The 19,429-nt window shown below is 32.1% G+C and overlaps 2 protein-coding genes across 2 annotated transcripts; one reads left to right on the top strand and one right to left on the bottom strand.

Annotated features, from left to right (window-relative positions):
* The first annotated feature begins 1,622 nt into the window (after positions 1–1,622).
* On the top strand, positions 1,623–6,663 carry LOC130976889 (disease resistance protein RPP13-like). Its single transcript, XM_057901847.1, has 3 exons — positions 1,623–1,721; positions 1,801–1,893; positions 3,960–6,663. Exon 3 carries the CDS (start codon positions 3,976–3,978, stop codon positions 6,481–6,483), a length of 2,508 nt encoding a protein of 835 aa, XP_057757830.1. The 5' UTR covers positions 1,623–1,721; positions 1,801–1,893; positions 3,960–3,975; the 3' UTR covers positions 6,484–6,663.
* Positions 6,664–12,350: 5,687 nt separating this feature from the next.
* Positions 12,351–17,501, bottom strand: LOC130975946 (F-box/LRR-repeat protein 4-like). The gene is made up of 4 exons (XM_057900659.1): positions 16,930–17,501; positions 14,870–14,950; positions 12,819–12,990; positions 12,351–12,584 (listed from the first exon to the last, which is right to left on the bottom strand). The coding sequence occupies exons 2-4, from the start codon at positions 14,872–14,874 to the stop codon at positions 12,351–12,353; spliced, it is 411 nt and encodes a 136-aa protein (XP_057756642.1). The 5' UTR covers positions 14,875–14,950; positions 16,930–17,501.
* Positions 17,502–19,429: the final 1,928 nt, after the last annotated feature.

Genomic DNA, 19,429 nt, shown 5'->3' with positions numbered 1-19,429 from the left:
TATTTTTGAAGCATTGAAGTAATTGTTAGTACTCACTTACTTTAAAGATTGTGAAATATGTTTGAAATTTCTTATGATTGAGAAGTATGATTGGAAAGATTTCTAATGAGAAAGTAAAATATGATTTGATTTGATTCTATACCTTATATATTTGAAAGATCAAGGATTTGTTGTATTAAAAATTATATGTTTTGAATTGGTTTGGGAGGCTCGTATTAGAAAACCGTAATTAATGGTGGTTATGACGTTAATTTAGATGCATCTAACTCAGACTTCAGCTAGCAGGGGTGTTGCTAGCCTAACGTGTAGACCACACGCTAGATCTGTTATTCTGTTAGGAAACACAAGAGGAAAGGGCTACCCATAGAGGTGAAGCCGCCCAAGTATGGACTTTTGATTTGATTTCTGTATGAGAACTCTCTTATTGATTCACTTATTATTATCAACTATTATTTTCTAATTAAAATCATTTTGATATAATGTTTATATGGTCTCATGCCGATTATAGATGTATTATCTAGTCATTGAGTTGCAAAACTCACACCATTTTTCTAAAAATATTTTTCAGGAACAATTACTTATCTATGTGAGGCTTTCGATTCAAGATGTACGATCTGCAATGAATACTTATTTGTTGACGAATTTTTAGATGTATATATGGCTCCATATGACAGAGACATGATCCAACTATTTTTAATTATCTTAAATTTGTTATAAGTGTATAATTATTTATTTTAGAACTTGTATAATATTTATAACTTTCTTATTCAACTTATATTTGAGTCGGTTAGGCTTGCTAGGGGACTATTTCCCTGAGCGTCGGTCATGGCTCATTTTGGGCTGTAATAATAAAATTACTAATTAAAAAAGTTTTTATAAAAAAATAATGTAAAGTTTAAATTATCCATATATTTATTGTGTATTTATTAAAGTAAATTATTTAAAATTTTCTATTATTAACATTCTTAACTTGTATTTTAAAGAGAGAGGTTAGTTAAACCCTAATTTAAATCATGACACAAAAAATTTGACTTTTGACGTAATATCAAAGAAAGTTTCTCCTTGCAACGTTGCTACCTTTGATGATAAAAATGACAACTAATTGCTTTATATGTTTTCGCCATTGTGATTTCAATCCATCCACTTGATTTGTGAAATCAACAAACTTTATCAGTAACTTGAAGAATCAATGTGCATGCCAATAAGTAAAAGAAAAAGGTACACGAAAGAATGTCTAGCTAAAAGCCTAAACTCAAAAACATATCATAAAATTCAAGAATTAGTCCTAAAACATACAGTTACAATAAGCATTTATTTTGTATCATCTTCATAGCAAACAATCCACTATGAATTAATTAACACTTGCACATGCATCTACTTGGGTCTGCTCAATCATGTCATAATTAATTAATGGGATGCGTTGACCTTAACAATAATGTATATTTGTTTAGGTGTAATAATGCACATTTTTATACTTTTCATTTCTATTATAATCATCCACTTGTGCATAGATAATTTAATTGAATTAGTACTTTTTATTTCTATTATAATATCACAATTACCTTCAATTTCTTTTATACCAATGAATTTTTTTAAGTGAGTTGACTTTACTTTCTTAGCTTGAAATCGTGTTATGCCTCTCTATATTCATAGTTTCATACTGTGTCTTGCTTGCTCTTCTTCCACAGATTTTTTATGTCTGCCTTCTCTCTTAATTACTGGTACGTGCTGATCATTTATTTTCTCTCATATGTTTGATTGATTTGATTCATTTCATATTTTCTTTCTTTATTGTTTTAGGGAAATTCGGAAATATATTCCATTTGAATAATAAGGATACAGATACAATCGACACACTTTGTGCTTCAAGATTTTTCACCTATACATAGTTCGGTGAGTATAATTGGATATGTAATAACTATGCTACTACTTGATTTCTTTTTTTTTTTTTTTTGCATTGCTTGAATTTTTTCTAAAACAAAGATGTGTTGGTGGTTAATTAATAAAATTTGACAAAAAATGTATTTTAAACAAACAAAGTACAAGATTTAAGTTAGCATATGGCTATTCAAAAGATCCATATATTTGACATGAAGAAGAATCTAGATAAGACGAAGTAACTCATTCATCTATTCAGATTTATCATTATTTTTTTTATTTCTTTTTTATATTTTCTTTTAAGAGAAAGAGATTTTTTTTTTAAATGAATCCTAACAATTAGTTACTCAAAATGTTTATGTAGATTGCTATACAAAGATTAAAGAAGAACCATTATTGCAAATATATTATATTATTACTGTAAAAGTAATATTAAGATCATAAACTTAGATATGCATATGACATATATAGATGTCCGAACATAGAGGATCTGAAATATTGATAAAGAGGAAAAAAAGAGAAGGGTGTGAGTGAGAGATTCATATAGCAACAGAAGAACAAGTACTTCAAGAAATTGCTCCTACGTACTTATAACTATTATTTATTTTTCTTCGTTCATTTTCTTTTTATTTTATTTTTACTAGACTGAATTACCACGAATTATATAAATTCAGGTGTACTCAACTTTACGTAAAGTTGATAGTTGAGAGCTCTTAAATAATTTAATTGATTTGACTAAATTCTCATCTAACGACTCTCAATTATTAATTTCATATGAATGACTCTTTCAAGACTAAAACCTTATGTCTGGGTATCTCTTATGACCTCTTTCAAGACTCTTTTAGTTATTTTCTTATGACCTCTTCTTAGAGTTATCGGTTGCTTATTATTATTATTATTATTATTGAAGTTGATAATTTTCAATAATAACTATTAAATTAACAAAATTCAAACCCGTTCAATTTCTATATATTACTAAATTATTCAACAATCTTTATTTTTCTGCAAATTTATTCGTAGATAAGCTATTGAAATTAAAAGAAAGATAGATGAAAGAGAAAGAGAGGCATGCCATTTTTCTTGAACAAATTTTGATAGCTCTTTTCTTCCTTTTTTTTTTTGTTACTTAAAAAAATGCTTGTAAACGAGTCAAAATAACTTTCAAGATTATAAGGAAGAAATTATATTGTTAAATAATTTATTAATTAAATTAGTTTTTAAAAGATGATTTTAAATAAACTTTTAGTATTTTTTTTTTGATAAATTAAACTAAAAATAATTATATTTAATGAACATAACTAATGGTTTCGAATTAAATCACCATACTAAATCGAAACTATTGACTTTGATTTACCATGGACATCTGTTCACGTGTATAAATCGAATGTAATGGATTCGATTTCCTAACAAATATAAATCAAATCTCTTTGTTTCGATTTACATGTATGTACAAATCGAAGTTATTTGTTTCGATTTATAGATATACGTCAATTTATATGCAATTCAAATATAATAAATTCGATTTAGTATTGATTTGTAAATCGAATTTAATAGATTTGATTTATATAGAAATAAATCTTGGGACATTCATGTTTGATTTGGAAGATCTGGATAATTTTGGGTTTCAATTGGTTTATTATGGTAATTTACCCTTTGTTTTTATCATAAAGTGCACATTATTTTCTTTAAAACAGTTTTTGTGTCGTTTTTTTTGTTGAAGGTTTTATCCTACTGTTAATTAAAAGTAAATAATAAATAAGATATTTAATTTATATAAAATATTTATTTTTTAAAAAAATTGTTTCTAAATTCTTTTAATTTGATATATATAAAATACTATAAATTTCACAATATTGTATGTTCTTGTTATTAAGTATTATCTCATTATCTGATTAATTTATTTTCATGTCAAGTAAAAAAATGAGATTGAATGACATTGATTATCAATTATGATTAACCCATCATATATGTTTGTTTGTTTCTATTTAATATTTATATTTTATTCATTTTTTTTCTTATGGATGATCTTACTTTCTTTCTTAATACACTTAATTAACAATATTCCTTTACTTTTCTCATAGGATCCGAAAATAAACAATGATTGATAGTGTTGTTAACTATGCACTGGACAATTTGTCACGGCTGCTTGTTAGTGAAGTGACTTTGCTTTCTAGCGTAAAAGATCAAATCAGGTCCCTAAATGATGAACTGAAGTTCATGAACATCTTTATCAAGAGTTCTGAAGGAAAGCGTGAGGATCCATTTGTGAAAGAAGTGGTGAACCAAATCAGAAATGTAGCATACCAAGCTGAAGATGTAGTAGACACCTATGTCGTCAATGTCAACAATCAAAGAAGAAGAAACATGTTGGGGAAGTTCTTCCACAGCAAAGACCATGTGATGATGTTCCATGAGGTGAGTGATCAGATTAACAGCATCAAAAGAAGGATCGATGAGATTTATCAAAACAAGTCTAAATATGGCATCCAACAAGGTGATTTTGAAAGTCATACAGGAAACAAAGAATTTGCAAAAGACTCGTTGATTGCGAGAAGGAGGGATGTGGAAGAAGAGGAGGTAGTAGGCTTGGTGCATGACTCTGATGAGGTGATTAACCACCTCGCCAGAAGAGGAGATTCGAGTCGTAGAGTTGTTTGCATATTAGGCATGGGTGGCTTGGGAAAGACCACTCTTGCTCGAAAGATCTACAACAGCAACAAGATCAAGAGCATGTTCCAGCGTCATGTGTGGGGTTTTGTGTCCAACGATTACAGAGCACAAAAATTACTACTGAGCCTTTTGAAGTTTTTGGGGTTATCCACAGAGGAGTATAAAGATTTAACTGATAAAGAGAAAATGAAAAGGAAAGTCAGAGAATGCATGAGTGGAAAGAAATACCTGGTAGTCCTAGACGACATCTGGAATATTCAAGTGTGGGACGAGTTGCAAGAAGCCTTTCCTGATGAAAACAATGGTAGCAGAATATTGATAACCACACGTATTGAAGATATCTCTCATTATTCAAGAGCAACCTTCACCTATAGACTTCCATTTCTTGACGAAAGTCAAAGTTGGGAATTATTCTGTAAAAAGGTGTTTGGTAAAGAAAAATGTCCTCATGAACTTGAAGTTCCTGGAAAAGAAATGGCTAATGCTTGTAAAGGTTTGCCACTTGCCATCATTGTGTTAGCAGGTATGGTTGCCAAAAAAGAGAGGTCACCAAGAGAATGGCTTAAAATTAAGAATCATGTTTCTTGGTATCTTGTTCAGGAGGAAGAATATCGAATTGTGACCAATATTCTGAAGCTTAGCTATGATGACCTTCCTCAAACATTAAAGCCATGCTTTCTTTATTTGGGAGTGTATCCTGAAGATTATGAAATCCATGTGAGAAGATTGTGTCAACTGTGGATAGCTGAAGGGTTCATTCAGAAAAAAGAAGTTGGACCATCAAATTCACTAGAAGTAGAAGATATTGCTGACATGTATTTAGATAAGCTGGTGGAACGGAGCTTGGTGCAAGTGGCAAGTAGGAGGAGTGATGGGGGTGTGAAGACATGTCGAGTCCATGATCTTCTTCGTGACCTATGCATTTCAGAGAGTAGGGAAAATAAATTTATGGAAGTGTGCACAAATTTGGATGCTATTAAGTGTAATTCTCGTAGGATGTCTCTCCAGTATAGAGGAGAACTGAGGCTAACCGAAGATACCCAATCATCTGCACGCTCTCTGCTTCTGTTTGGTGAAAGCACTTTCTGGGAGAATGAATCACAAGGGTGGAAACAGATAAGGAATGACTTCAAGTTGGCTCGTGTATTGGACATGAACCAAGTGTTGCTATGTTTATCACCTCGTGGATTGAAGACATTGATCCATCTAAGGTTTTTGAAAGTCACAGCATCTTCTACAAGAATTGGAAATGATGTTTTAGCTTCTCTATGCAACCTTTGGAATCTAGAAACGCTATACTTATGGATTGAAGAGCCTATTACTCTACCAAACAAAATATGGAAGCTCAAGTCACTCAGGCATGTGTATTTAGACATTGATGTTTACAGTTTAAAAAAAATGTGGCATATAGGAGCATCAATATCGAAGATGAAAATTGGAGAAACAAAGGTGGAGAATCTTCAAACACTGAATAACATCTATCTTAATGCAAGAACAGCAAGCGTCCTAAAAAAGGGCATGTTCCCCAACTTGACAAAATTAACTTTGCGTAAAGGGCCGCCAGAAAAAGAATTCTTAGAGAACAGTTTGCGGTGCCTAAACAAACTCCGAACGCTAAAGCTACTTTGCATCGAGAAGCTTCCATTAGATCCGAATGCGTATCCTACAAATCTTACCAAGATTACCATAGGATACTTTCCTCAACTGGATGCAAGAATGATAAAGACCCTGGGACGGCTATCCAAACTGCAAATCTTGAAACTCGTTGACGGAGGCATATATGGCGATGTTAATTGCGTAGCTGGTGACTTCCCACAGCTTCAAGTACTACATCTGAGTGAGGTTCAACTGGATGGTAGATGGAAGGTAGAGGAAGGAGCAATGCCTCAGATTCGATATTGCAACGACCCTCTCATCCTTGACTTAGAGCGATAAGGTTATATTCATCATCAACATTTGACCTTTGTTTTTCTTGTGTCTTGATTACCGTTTAATATCTTTCCTTGGATATGTAGTTTCATTACGATGTTGTGTGTTTAATTTGTTGGTTCATTGTAAAATAATTATGCGGATATTGAGGAGTTGCTTTAATGTATTTGTGTGTTTATTGCTTGATCTTTAGATTCCATCAACAGCCAGGTAAGGCAGCCCAAGTTTAATTTTTGTGTGCTTTTCTTCTGTGTTTATTTTATTTGATTGTCGGACTACAGGGTATAAGTTTCATTTGCATTTTGTCACAATGACGAATATTGTGTACAAATATAAATATAAATTGGAATGAAAGAAAGATTGCTAAGTTGATAAAGCACATCCACATTCACAAAGTAAAAAGTTTTCTTGTTAATCTCCTATTACATCAAAATAGTACCTAAAACTACAATTTTATTCACTACTCGTTATGTAAATTACTAAATACAAATACTAACATAAAGAAAAGAATTGTTTCCCCTAGTAGTCACTGCTTGAAACTTTTGGAAGGGGTTCCTGACCATCATGAGTGGAAAGGACTAAAACTATGCTACTACTTGATTTCTTTTTTTTTTTTGCTTGAATTTTTTCAAAAACAAAGATGTGTTGGTGGTTAATTTATCTAACAAATAATTAATAAAATTTGAAAAAAAATGTATTTTAAACAAACAAAGAACAAGATAAAGTTAGCATATATATATATGGCTATTCAACAGATCAATCTATTTGACATGAAGAAAAATAATTAAGATAACATGAAGTAACTCAATCATCTATTTAAATTTATCATTTATTTTTTATTTCTTTTTCGTATTTTCTTTTAAGAGAAAGAGATTTTTTTTTTATAAAATGAAGCCCAACAAATAGTTATTCAAAATGTTTATGAAGTTTACTATACAGATTAAAGAAGAAGATCCATCGCTATATTATATTACTACTGTGAAAGTGATGAGTTTGGAAACTCTTATTTAATTTTGATGATGAACAAACATTATTAAAATATTTAATTACAAAATTATTAATTTGATCTTAATTTATATTTGCCTAATTAATAATTTTGTTGTGCAGATTTTATATTGGGCCAAAAAATGAATTTCTGGCTTAAGCCCAATAACCAGCCTTGTTGCATGCTTTATACTAAGTGGCAGGAATTTTTTATATTGATGGGCCAAGTTCAATGTTGATTACAACCAAGCCCATGGTTAATTTTCTATGAAAGCTTCCTATGCTTGATCCAAATCCATCAGGAAAGCAAATGTTATTAATTGGGCCAGATTTAATATTTGATGCAACTAAGCCCAATTATATGCAATGCTAATTCCTCAAGCATTACCCGAAAACAATAAAGAGGGAACCCAAATTGTTTTCAACAGATCCAAAAATTCAAACATGTGTTTGATTTCAAATTACACTCAACTATCATTTATTACATGGGAACTATGAGAGAGAAATTGACAAAGTGATGTGATTGCAAGCACCAAGGCTACACGTTTGTCAGTAAAAAGAGAAAGGGAAATTAATTCACTTTTATCTTTTGTTTCAATAACTACTATTTCTCTTTCCTCTCTCTCATCTCTTTCTTGCTTCTTCTTTGGTCTTTGTCCAGTAAACCATGGACGCCGTGCTCATTAACCAACAGAAGAAAGAAGCTGCATGCATCAAGACCATCAAGCTAATGATGGCAAGAAAACATACTAAAATAAAAATGAGCTGTGGCTAAGATACTTACCAAATGTGGTCAGATTTGGTGAGGTTATCTTGAGCTTTGCATGCTCAAAAAGGAAGAAGAAGATCTCGGCCAGCAAGGGAGATTCTTGAAGCATGGCTTGTCTTTGATTCTGCTCAACCACCACAGGGAGTAGCTAGAGTGGCGAAGTGATGGTTGAAGGCAGAGATTGAAGCAGATGAAGTCATCATCATCATGAAGCATCAAGGGCCAGAATTCCATCTTGGAGAGCAAGCCAAGGATGGAGAGCTCGGATTGATGAAGGGTGATGATCAAGAAAGGACTAGAGGTAATTGCATGTTGGTTAATGCATGGTTATCTCTTCTCTCTCTTTGTGGCCGAACCGGTTTTGTTGAAGGAGGAAGAAGTTGGTTCGGTTTTGGCTTCAATAAGTGGAGGCTCCCCTCTTCTATAATAAGGGTGGACAGCCACTGTTTGAAGCAAGGAGAAAATTTGAGAGTGCAAGGCACAGAGTTCTCAGAGCTACCTGAGCTAACAGTTTTCTCTTCTCCTTCAATGTATTCTGTTTTGTATTTTTCTGTTTAATTTTGTCATGTCTTGAGTCTCATGGTAAAAGGCAAACAGTGAGGTTTGTAATGAAAAAGCCATAGAGCGGAAAAAGGCAGAGAGTGCAAAATTAAAAGAAAAAGCCATAGATGTCTTAGAGTTCCTTTGTTCATCTATGTTGTGTTTCATGATTCTGTGGGAATCCCCTTGTAAGTTGGGTTAGCACTTTACAGTTTGTAATCAGGTTGATTATAGTGAAATTCCATCATTGTTGTGATGGAGACTGGATGTAGGCTGCACTGCACTTAGCAGCCGAACCAGGATATATCTGGGTGTAACTTTCCTCTCTTCTACTTCATTTCTGTTTTCTACTGCACAGGAGCAAAAACTAAAATATCTCGTACCAAGTGACGAGACAAAACAAAAAGGTCCCGTGGCAAGTGACGAGTAAAAACAAAAAGTCTCGTGTCCAGAGACGAGATAAAACAGAAAGGCCTCTTCTGGGTTCAGCAAGTGTTAAGCAACAAAAAGGGGGCTAAGATTCAACCCCCCTTCTCTTAGCCACTGAAATCATCAGAAAGTAATATTAACATCATAAATTTAGTCAAATTAACTTGAGTTAGTAGAGAGATTAATTCACTCGTTCACTTAAATAATTGTAAAGAATTTGAATATCGTCTTATGTATGTAATAACTCACCGTAGACATAAAAAAAAAATCATAAACTTATTCAAAAGATCACACAGAATGCAGGAACGTAGAAGATTTGAAATAATTGATAAAGAAAAAGCGAGAATAGTGCGAGGGAGAGATATAGCAACAGAACAAGGAAAATAAGAACAAGCAAGTTTTTTAAGAAATTGCTCCTAGTTATAACTGCAGTAAGTATCGATATCTACCTATTTATTTTTCTTCGTTCATTTTTTTAATTTTATTTCTTGTAGACTGAATTACCTTGAGTTATGTAGATGTGAATAAGATGTTTAATTTATACAAAATATTTATTTCTTAAAAAATGATTGTTTCAAAATTCTTTTAATTTGATATAACTAGTGCATCGACCCGTGCGTTGCACGGGGTCGGGGATGGCACAAAAATAATAATAAAATATTAGATATATTATATATATTAATTAAAACACAAAGGTAACTTAAATAATAAAAAATTATTAACTAATATATATAATAATTAATTTTTATAATACATAAATTATTTTTTATAATAATTTAATTTACATAATTTTATAATGATAGACTATTAAAAATAAAAAAAAATACTAAGATTTTATGTTTTTTTTAAACGTATCTTATATTATTCTCAGTTAATTTGTTCTTGCTTTAAACTCTAAGCATTTAGTTTTAAAATTTATATTACCTGAACTCTATTATTAAATACAAAAAAATAAATTTTATAGTGATATAAATTATCTATTCATTTTTTAAATTTTTAATAATAGAATGATCAATTTGTATATCAAAAATATATTAGAAAAATAAGTCTTTCAACTATTATTTAGGGTGTAGTATTCAAATCAACTAAGCAAAGAAAAATCCAACATCCCTCGTTAACATTAAGTATCTTATCATTTTCTTATTAAATCATGTTCTTGTAGCATCCAACTCATGTCATTTTTCTTATTAAATCATATTTTCGTAGCATCCACAACAAATAGATCCTGAAATATATGCGTAAGGCTAGCTAATTATTTTATTTTTCAAAAATTCGCATCTCCCAATTTATATGTTCCTTGGTTTTTATGAGTTTATCCATTCAGTTATATTCTTGTTATTTAACACTAACTTCAAATAATCAATTTTGGCATGTACAACATTTACTAATAAATTTGTAGTATATTTTCATTAACTTTTTCTTGTACTATATTTTCCATCATGCACACCACTTTACTTTTTATTTTAGACTACTTATCTTCATTGACATTATCCTTTTAGCACCTAATAATGCAAAATATTCAAATCAAAATATGAAGCAAGATACTATTTTATTGAAACCATCCATAATAATTATTGTAGGGAGCCAAAACTGAAAAGTGCAGAGAAAAAAAAAAAGTAAAATAAAAAAATATTTTATATGCCATCAAAAAATACTAAATAATGGAAAGGAAAAGAAATTAAAATTGAGTAACAATAGTTAATAATAATAAAGAAATTGAATTTTTAAACTTATATCAGTCGTAAAATTTCAATGACCATATTATCTTCTAAAACTCTTTTATTGATAGGAAATTAAGAGTCACTGCATATTTCAAATTCACCAATGGTCCCTTAGTTGAGCAAAGCATAAAACTAATTATTGCACTAACATGAAAAATTAAAATAAAACAAAATTATTATTATAAGATAAAGATATATTATTCGAAATTAATCTTATTTTTTATTTTCTAAGTACAATTTAAAATATACCTAATCCCAAATTATCAAAACTAAACTCAAACTCAATTACATCCATAGTTTAAATTTATTTGAAAATTCGGGTGCTAAGCAATCTTAAATGTTTTAATCAATGAATCAAATAATAATAAGAAAATTTGAAAATAGAAAAAAATAAATAAAGATAAGAGTGATGGCTTAAAAGATTCTACTCTTGAAAGGAGAAAAAGAAAAAGGTTAGAACCAATAATGATATAAAATACCATTCAAATTGCAATAAATCTAAAAAAAGCAAAAGAAATCAAAATATCAAATTTAAAAAATGGATACATGAATGCCTGAATCATATGTATTTAGCTAATGGTTGTAGCAACCGAAAACATATAATAAACATATAAGCCAAATTGAGAACAAATTGAAAAAAACTATATGCTATAGCAAAGCATATTCAGAACAGATAAAAAGTAACAAAGCGGATTCAAGAGAGATTAACGAAGAATACACTATTAACAACAAAGAATTAATCTTTTGGGAAGAAAAAGATACTTTCATAAGGTAAAATACTTGGTCGAAATATAACATGAGAAAGTACTAACATATAACAAATGATACCTGATGCAATAAAACTATATAAATCAGCCATCAAAATCAAGCAGTAATAAGCTCAACTTGTGGCAAAATCATCTGCACCTTTCAAAAATTGGAAAAAAAACTGAATTAAAAGATGAGAGAAAAGGCTAAAAGCCTAAGACTAATACTAAAATTGTATTTGGATGAAACACTTTTAATCTTCAAACTCAACAAAAATGAGTAACATACTAAAAAATATGTTTTAATTTCAACAACGTTTTTAAATTTTTGCCAAAATTGCATAGAGAGCATAGCATATACCAATTAATTTTCTATTTAATATATAGAAAACGTAACACTTTTATGCGTGTGCAGAATGGGAATGCAGTATTGGACGATGAAACAGATCAAAAGGGAATGGTAGATTATGCATAGGATTGAATAAATCTCTGTAACCAAGTTAAATATTGCATTTTGACATTCATTTTTATGTAGCTCACCGGTCTCAAAATCTCATGGTTTTCGGATTTTATTGACTAACATTAGTTTTGAATGTGGAATCACCAAAAGAAGCCATTTAGATAAAGAAAAAAATTGGTAAAATTGTGTGTTGAGACAAAATCAGTTACAGTCATTCTCCTATATTACATTACACAGAGAGTATTTTGAAAGCAAGCCATCCCAAAAATATTCGTTTTTAAATGAAGTTTAACATGGTAAACCAAATAGCCATGCAAATGAAGTACCTCATAACAGCAATGGATATGAAGTTTCTTTAAATTCCTACAGCCAATAGGTATACCACATATAGCATCATCCCCAAGGTTTGAGTAATCTACCTGTTGAAGAGTTTGTAGGAACTTGCATCCTTCTCCATCCTGAAGAAGGCCAACATCAATAATTCTTTGATAGTAAAGTAATGCCAACTAAATAAGACGTCTGCCAATAGAAAGTCGAGCTTAGCACCACAAATGAAAAATAAACAGAGAAACACACATAGCAAGCAATGAAAAACTTGACCAAATGTAAATATAAAGAGGCCAAAGATGTGCCCCATGCTTCCTTATGTTGCCCATTTATTGAATGGTTAATTCATTCCTTATTTTACATACATATTGGCAATATCTTCCAATGGATTCTAGCCCCAAAGCTCGAATGTTGTGACGTCCATTGACTTCAAGATGTGTAAGTTCCTTGCATCCGGTAGCGATTGCTTCCAAACCCTTGTGCCTTAGTATTAGATTCCTTAACTTCTTGCATCCATTACCAATAGCAAACAAACCCCTAAAATTAACCATTATTCAAAGAAAGGAGATTACTAACTAAAGCAGGAAAAAATGATAGAATTCTTGGCAGAATCCAAAATTTAACAATCGGAGAGTGAGCAAAGATTGTGCAATTGCATGCAACACTGAAGAAAAGAGGTTTTAGAAAACATATGGTGTTTATTGATTTGGAAAAAGCGTATGATAGGGTACCAAGGGAGGTCTTATGGAAGGTTTTAGAAAAGAGGAGAGTAAGGATCGCATATATTCGGGCAATTAAAGACATGTATGATGGGGCCACAACTAGTGTGAAGACTCAAGGTGGTGTGACAGAGGAATTCCCTATTGGTATAGGATTACACCAGGGATCATCCTTAAGTCCATACCTTTTCACATTAGTCTTGAAAGTACTCACAGAGCACATCCAATAGCCTGTGCCATGGTGCATGCTTTTTGCCAATGATATCGTCCTTATGGGAGAGTCAAGGGAAGACCTAAATAAGAAGTTGGAGTTATGGAGAGAAGCTCTAGAAGTGTATGGTCTGCGCATAAGCCGTAGCAAGACGGAATATATAGAATGTAAGTTCAGTCTGAGAAGGGAAAATCCCAATATAGAGGTGAAGATTGGAAAAAACATCCTACGAAAAATTAAAAGTTTTAAGTATCTTGGGTGTATCATACAGGATAATGGAGAGATTGAACATGATGTAAATCATAGGATCCAAGCAGGTTGGTCAAAATGGCGGAGTGCATCTGGTTTTATATGCGACAAAAAAGTGCCTTTAAAACTTAAAGGTAAATTCTATCGCACCGCTATAAGACCGGCTATGCTGTATGATACGGAGTGTTGGGCGGCTAAAGCGGAGCACGAACATAAGCTGAGTGTGGCAGAGATGAAGATGTTGAGATAGATGAGTGGTCATACGCGATTGGATAAAATAAGGAATGAAGATATAAGGGAGAGAGTTGGAGTAGCACCCATTGTGGAAAAGATGGTTGAATCGCATCTCAGGTGGTTTGGATATGTGAGAAGAAGACCGATAGAACATCCAGTCAGGAGGGTGGATGAGATGGAAGATGGACAAAAGGCGAAAGGCAGAGGAAGACCTAAGAAGACCATCCATGAGGTGGTCAAACGAGATCTACATGTAAACGGTCTCTCTGTAGACATGATACATGACAGAGCACAATGGCATCGTTTGATTCATGTAGCCGACCCCACTTAGTGGGACAAGGCTTTGTTGTTGTTGTTGTTGTTGTTGTTGTTGTTGTTGCATGCAACACTGAAGGGTCATACAAATGGAGCTAAATAAACAATATAACTAAGCTTATCTCACTAAATATGCTTCAAGAGTATCAAAGCAGTATCAACATTATAAATAACATGTTAAATCATATAATGATTGGTTGCATGATAATAGTTGAAAGACACAAAGCATCATATGGTACATGCAACATGATTAATAATCTAATAAAAAATAGCAGCATTCATTTACATATATGGTGCATTCTTTCTAATTTACAATCTTCGGGATCTAATCATTCTTATTTATAGTTTCATTCTTGACTATCTGGTTAAAAACAAAACCAGAAAACTTGTTGTATTAGCAATACAAAATTTATGTCAAAGAGCATACATCTCGTAATGATGATAGAAGTAACTGCATATTGGTTTTTTGTTTTCCTGCAGCTCATCTCTTTATCTGAACATCCATACAATCACTTAGGTTCTCTGCCAAATCAAAATCATGTCTCACCAAAAAAATTATCATCAACTACAAACCCAATCAATTAGTGAGACTTTAAGTAATAAGCCAAACTGAAAGTGTGACCCATAAACCTTACAATGACAAAAATAAAATACCTATAAAATAGATAATAAATCATCAATACTTTACCTCATTAGCAAGCTTCAAATACGGTATACCCTTGTAAAAATTTCAGATTCATCTAATGCATTTGGTCTTCAATCCATGCCCCTGGAATATTAAACACATTATATAAAACTAAAAGACATGAATCATAAGATAGTACTTACAATAACAATAATAATAATAATAATATAATATTAATTTCATTTTATTTACCCCCAAAAAAGAAAGATTAAATAAAACTAAGTGCTAGTATCCATGTAAAAAGCAGCTTCAGGTGAGTAACTTTGTATCAACAATTGATGATTATCTTTGGCTCTTTTGGAGCTTATAAGAACAAAAGGAACAACCGTTTTGAAGCAGAAGTGAGGTGGGCGCTGTGCATACAAGAGCAGTTATACACAAAAATGCATTACGAACCATAAAGCTATCACAAACACTAATTGATGAGTGAGAAAGCGAGAAAATCATCTTCCCATCTAGCCCACATCTTATTGGTACAACTATGATAGAGTAACATATATACTGAAACTTTTTTAGGAAAGATTTGTATTTCTCTATCAAGTAAATACAAATAAAATAATAGTATGGTCTGATAAATTATACAGAATTGATATGCAATTCTAAATTACATTTCTATCCAGAAAATTCTAAATCCTAAGCCTTTGCAACAAAGCATTAAGAGAATCAATAATTCCATCAAAACTACCAAACTTGGAACCCACCAGATATAAAATTACTAAACTAATCTCTTCTTTTAAAGGAATCATGGACAATTCCAATCAGAAAAGATTGCTTTCAATCTGTTGTTTCTTAATTCAAACACATAAAAACACAAAGAATTAGTCTTTATCTCAAGGCATTGTTCTTACGAAAGCAGTTCACACAAAAATCATCTATACTTACTGGAAAATTAACGTAAACTCAACCGAGCGATCATAATTAATACAATGCTACCTACCTAACACATATATATGAGACCAAGAAGTAAGTCAACGATGTCTTAAAACTCAAAAAATTAAATTGCCGCTGAAAATAACAGATTGGCAAAAGTTTCCCATTAATACAGAACAGGCTCCCATGAATACACCTCCAATGTTATTAAGTGAAACTGGAAGGGTATGCGCGATCTGTAGGAGAACAAAATTTGACCAAATGAAGAACAAATTTAAAAGAGGAAAAACTGATCAGCTACACACTAATTTTAAATTAGTTGTACAACACAAACACAACCTTGAGAAATTTTTCTCTAACAGATTTTTTTTTTTTGCATTACTTGATGATCTTCGTTACAGATTGACATGAGTACCACATTAGAAGGAAGGTGATAATAAAATTTGAGTTTGTGATTTATATAAGAACATATAAATCACGTTTACCAACAATCGTTCTTCATAAAGAAAACAGGCTACATCACTTAAAAGAAACATGCTAATAGATTGCCCAATGCCCACATCAAATAATCGTTTCATTTGAAATCTACAACAACAAGAAAACTCTAACAGTAAACTGAAAATTAACCTAAATTAATTAGCAACTAAAAGAATTAGCAACTCAAATTAGTCCGTTAAGAGATACTATGAAAACCTAAAAGAAATATGGTTGAATAAAATACATGCCCAATGATTTCCCCAACAATAGCACAGGCCGGTCAAAAAGTCTAGAGGCTGATAATGAACATCACAGAAATTGTCAAGTTGTATTCTGTAAATAGTTTCCTCCCTGTTTTATATTATATTGTAACAATATTAATTCAAAATATGATGGACCCAAAAGTAAGCACAGAAAGAAGAACATAATCATGTACAAATTGCCCTAAAGCTAATTAGTTCCTTCACCTAAGAGGAAGGAGAACCTGGCACCAACTCAAAGTTATATTAAACATGAAATCAACTACAGCAAAATTGATCTTATACTTGATAGAGGTTAGTAGTGACATGTACTAATTCAGTATTGACGGGTTAACATAAACATTGAATTAACAAAGTTTCATTTGAAAGCAACAAAGCTGAAATGGGTCGCGGAAAAAAGAATTTTGACCCAATTTTAGAAGAGGAAAGACCAAAAAATCGAGAATTGAAACTCACTAACGTTGGGCAGCTTGTTGCAAAATGCCCACAGATGCCTATGGTTGTAGCATCTGCTGCCGGCACAAACGCCGCCAAACCTGTCTCTGCGTCCGCCTCCTCCCTGGTTGCATACCTTGACCCATTCCACAATGTGCTTTAGCATGCACGACTGTCATCACATCCTCCCCCTTATTCACCCCCGCGATAAACTCCACGGCGACCAGTCAGAGCCATGCTGCCTTAGACTCCTCTACCACCATAGCCGTCGTCGCCACCGCTTCTACCTTCGTAACCTTTACCACCACGGCTGCCGTCCTTTCCACCGCGATGACTTCTCTGAAGGTTAGAGCCATCGGGTACAGTGAGATCAACTGCCTTCACACTCTATAATCTCCATCTTCAGGGGAGATTAGGAACAAAAAGAACTGAAGAAGAAAAAGAAATTGGAAAATAGTATCAGTGAACCGAGAAACGAACTGAAGAGAAAGAGGAATCAAATATGCTGATGAAAAAGAAGAGAAAAGAAAAATATGTTATTAATGTGACTTTCGTTAATTTATGAACATCATCCCACACAAACACTATTATGATATTAGTAATTCGTCCGATGTTATTTTTATCTACATTTGGCTAATAATGATATTTTATCTAAATTCTAATCTTAAATTTTATAATATAATAAATAAAGTATCATCTAGATCTAGTGGATTGAAGGCATTCATTCATCTAAGATATTTGAAAGACCATACATTTTTTAAAAGAACTGCAAATGCCGTAGATTCTCTATGCTATCTTTGAAATCTAGAAACATTGTATTTATGGCATCCTAAAGTTATTAATCTACCAAGCAAAATATGGAAGCTCAAATCACTCAGAAATATTTATGTATTGTTCCTGTGTGGATACCTGGAATGGAGTTCGGCTTTTGGGAGTCGACGCCGAGTTGTTATTTTTGGTGTCGATCTATGATCCTGGAAAAAGTCCGAGCTTCACACCTGGAGAGATGTTCAATCGTGCAGAGTGTGAACGAGAAACAAGGGGGAGTGTACCTGCAAAGGCACTCCAAAGTTTAAGTTAGTATTCAGAATTTAATGTGTCCGTTTAAGGAGAAGATGACATACCTTTATAAGTGGAGTGAAACAGGTCGGTTATGTTTCTGCTTTGTCGTCAGAATTGAAGAGCAATAATAAGATTTGATAAGTGATGATGTCTGGTCGGGCATTTTTATTCTAGCATGTAGGCCGCTGAGCTCGGTTGTAACGCGTAACGCCAAACTATGCTGTATTTAGCCTGAGTGATGACTCATGATGCTGAATTATGACTTGATATTTGTAGTGGTCGGATAATGTACACTCTCAGTTCATAACAGAGAGGAAAGGAGCATCAATGTCCAGAATGCAAATTAGGGAAACAAGGATGGAGAATATTCGAACTTTGGGTGTCATCTATCTCGATGCAGGAACAGCAAGCGTCCTCAACAAAGACATATTCCCCAACTTGACAAAATTAACTTTACATGGAACCAAGGAACAGCAAGAGGAAGGACTCACATTCAACATTGCAACATCCCTCGTTACATGCTCATCCATGACCAAAACTGAGGCTATATTCATCATCAACTACATATTGCTTGATTATTGGGATCAATGTTGCATTCTTGATATGGTTTGCTGGCAAAAATGAGTACATAAAACACTGCATTATTTAAGTAACTACTATCCCATCCCATGCCATTATATATTTTAGACTTTTCCTTCCCCATTAGGCTATAAGCTGCTTTAAATGTTTTCCCAATGCGATTTGTGAAACCAATAAATTTCATCAGTCTCAAATGCTTTACCTTTGCGCATTTTGTTATTCCCATCAACCATGATCATCTAAAACCTTTGCTCCAGCTTTATGCATTTCGTTACTCGCATCACAATAAGAAATCCGTGTTGTAACACAAAGTAAAAGGTTTCTATTGTCAATCTCTATTATATCAAAATAGAACCTTAGCCGATCACTAAAAAAAATAAGAATTTTATTTACCATGCATATCACATATTCTTCTATTATATATAAATATTTCTCAGTATTTTTTTTTTCATTTTAATGGTACATTATTCTTGTTGGTTATGTTACGTATTCTCTCGCAACTTTTTGGGTTATATTTTTTATGATGATATGTGTCATTTTCGATTCAATTCCACGTAGTGAACAATAAAAAATACGAACAATGTGAATATACAAAAAGAGAACAACTAAGGAACCAAAAGCATATTCTGTGAGAATATTTGTGGAAGCAAGAAATCAACGTATCTTTGTGAATTAAGTTGCTTTAATTTGCAAACAAACCATTGTAATTGAAAAGAGAAAGTATAGGGAAATAACGTTTTTTTTTTTAATAATGTAAACAATAGGTAAAAAAAAAGTTAATTTTAATTTTAATTTTAAAATTAAATTTTAAATTAATTAAATATAATTTTTATTAAGAGATTTGAAATGTGGTTCGTTTTTCACGTTATTCGCATTTTTT

This window comes from Arachis stenosperma, chromosome 4 (genome assembly GCF_014773155.1).
Source record: "Arachis stenosperma cultivar V10309 chromosome 4, arast.V10309.gnm1.PFL2, whole genome shotgun sequence".
Classification (NCBI taxonomy): Eukaryota; Viridiplantae; Streptophyta; class Magnoliopsida; order Fabales; family Fabaceae; genus Arachis; species Arachis stenosperma.
The sequence above is the reverse complement of the archived record's forward strand: the minus strand, read 5'-3'. Positions and strand labels throughout refer to the sequence as shown.

Coding starts and splice junctions, on each gene's coding strand:
- LOC130976889 (XM_057901847.1), top strand. CDS start 3,976: ATGATTGATAGTGTTGTTAACTATGCACTGGACAATTTGTCACGGCTG.
- LOC130975946 (XM_057900659.1), bottom strand. Junction 12,585..12,818: donor TTGGAAGATATTGCCAATAT/GTATGTAAAATA, acceptor GGCCTTCTTCAG/GATGGAGAAGGATGCAAGTT.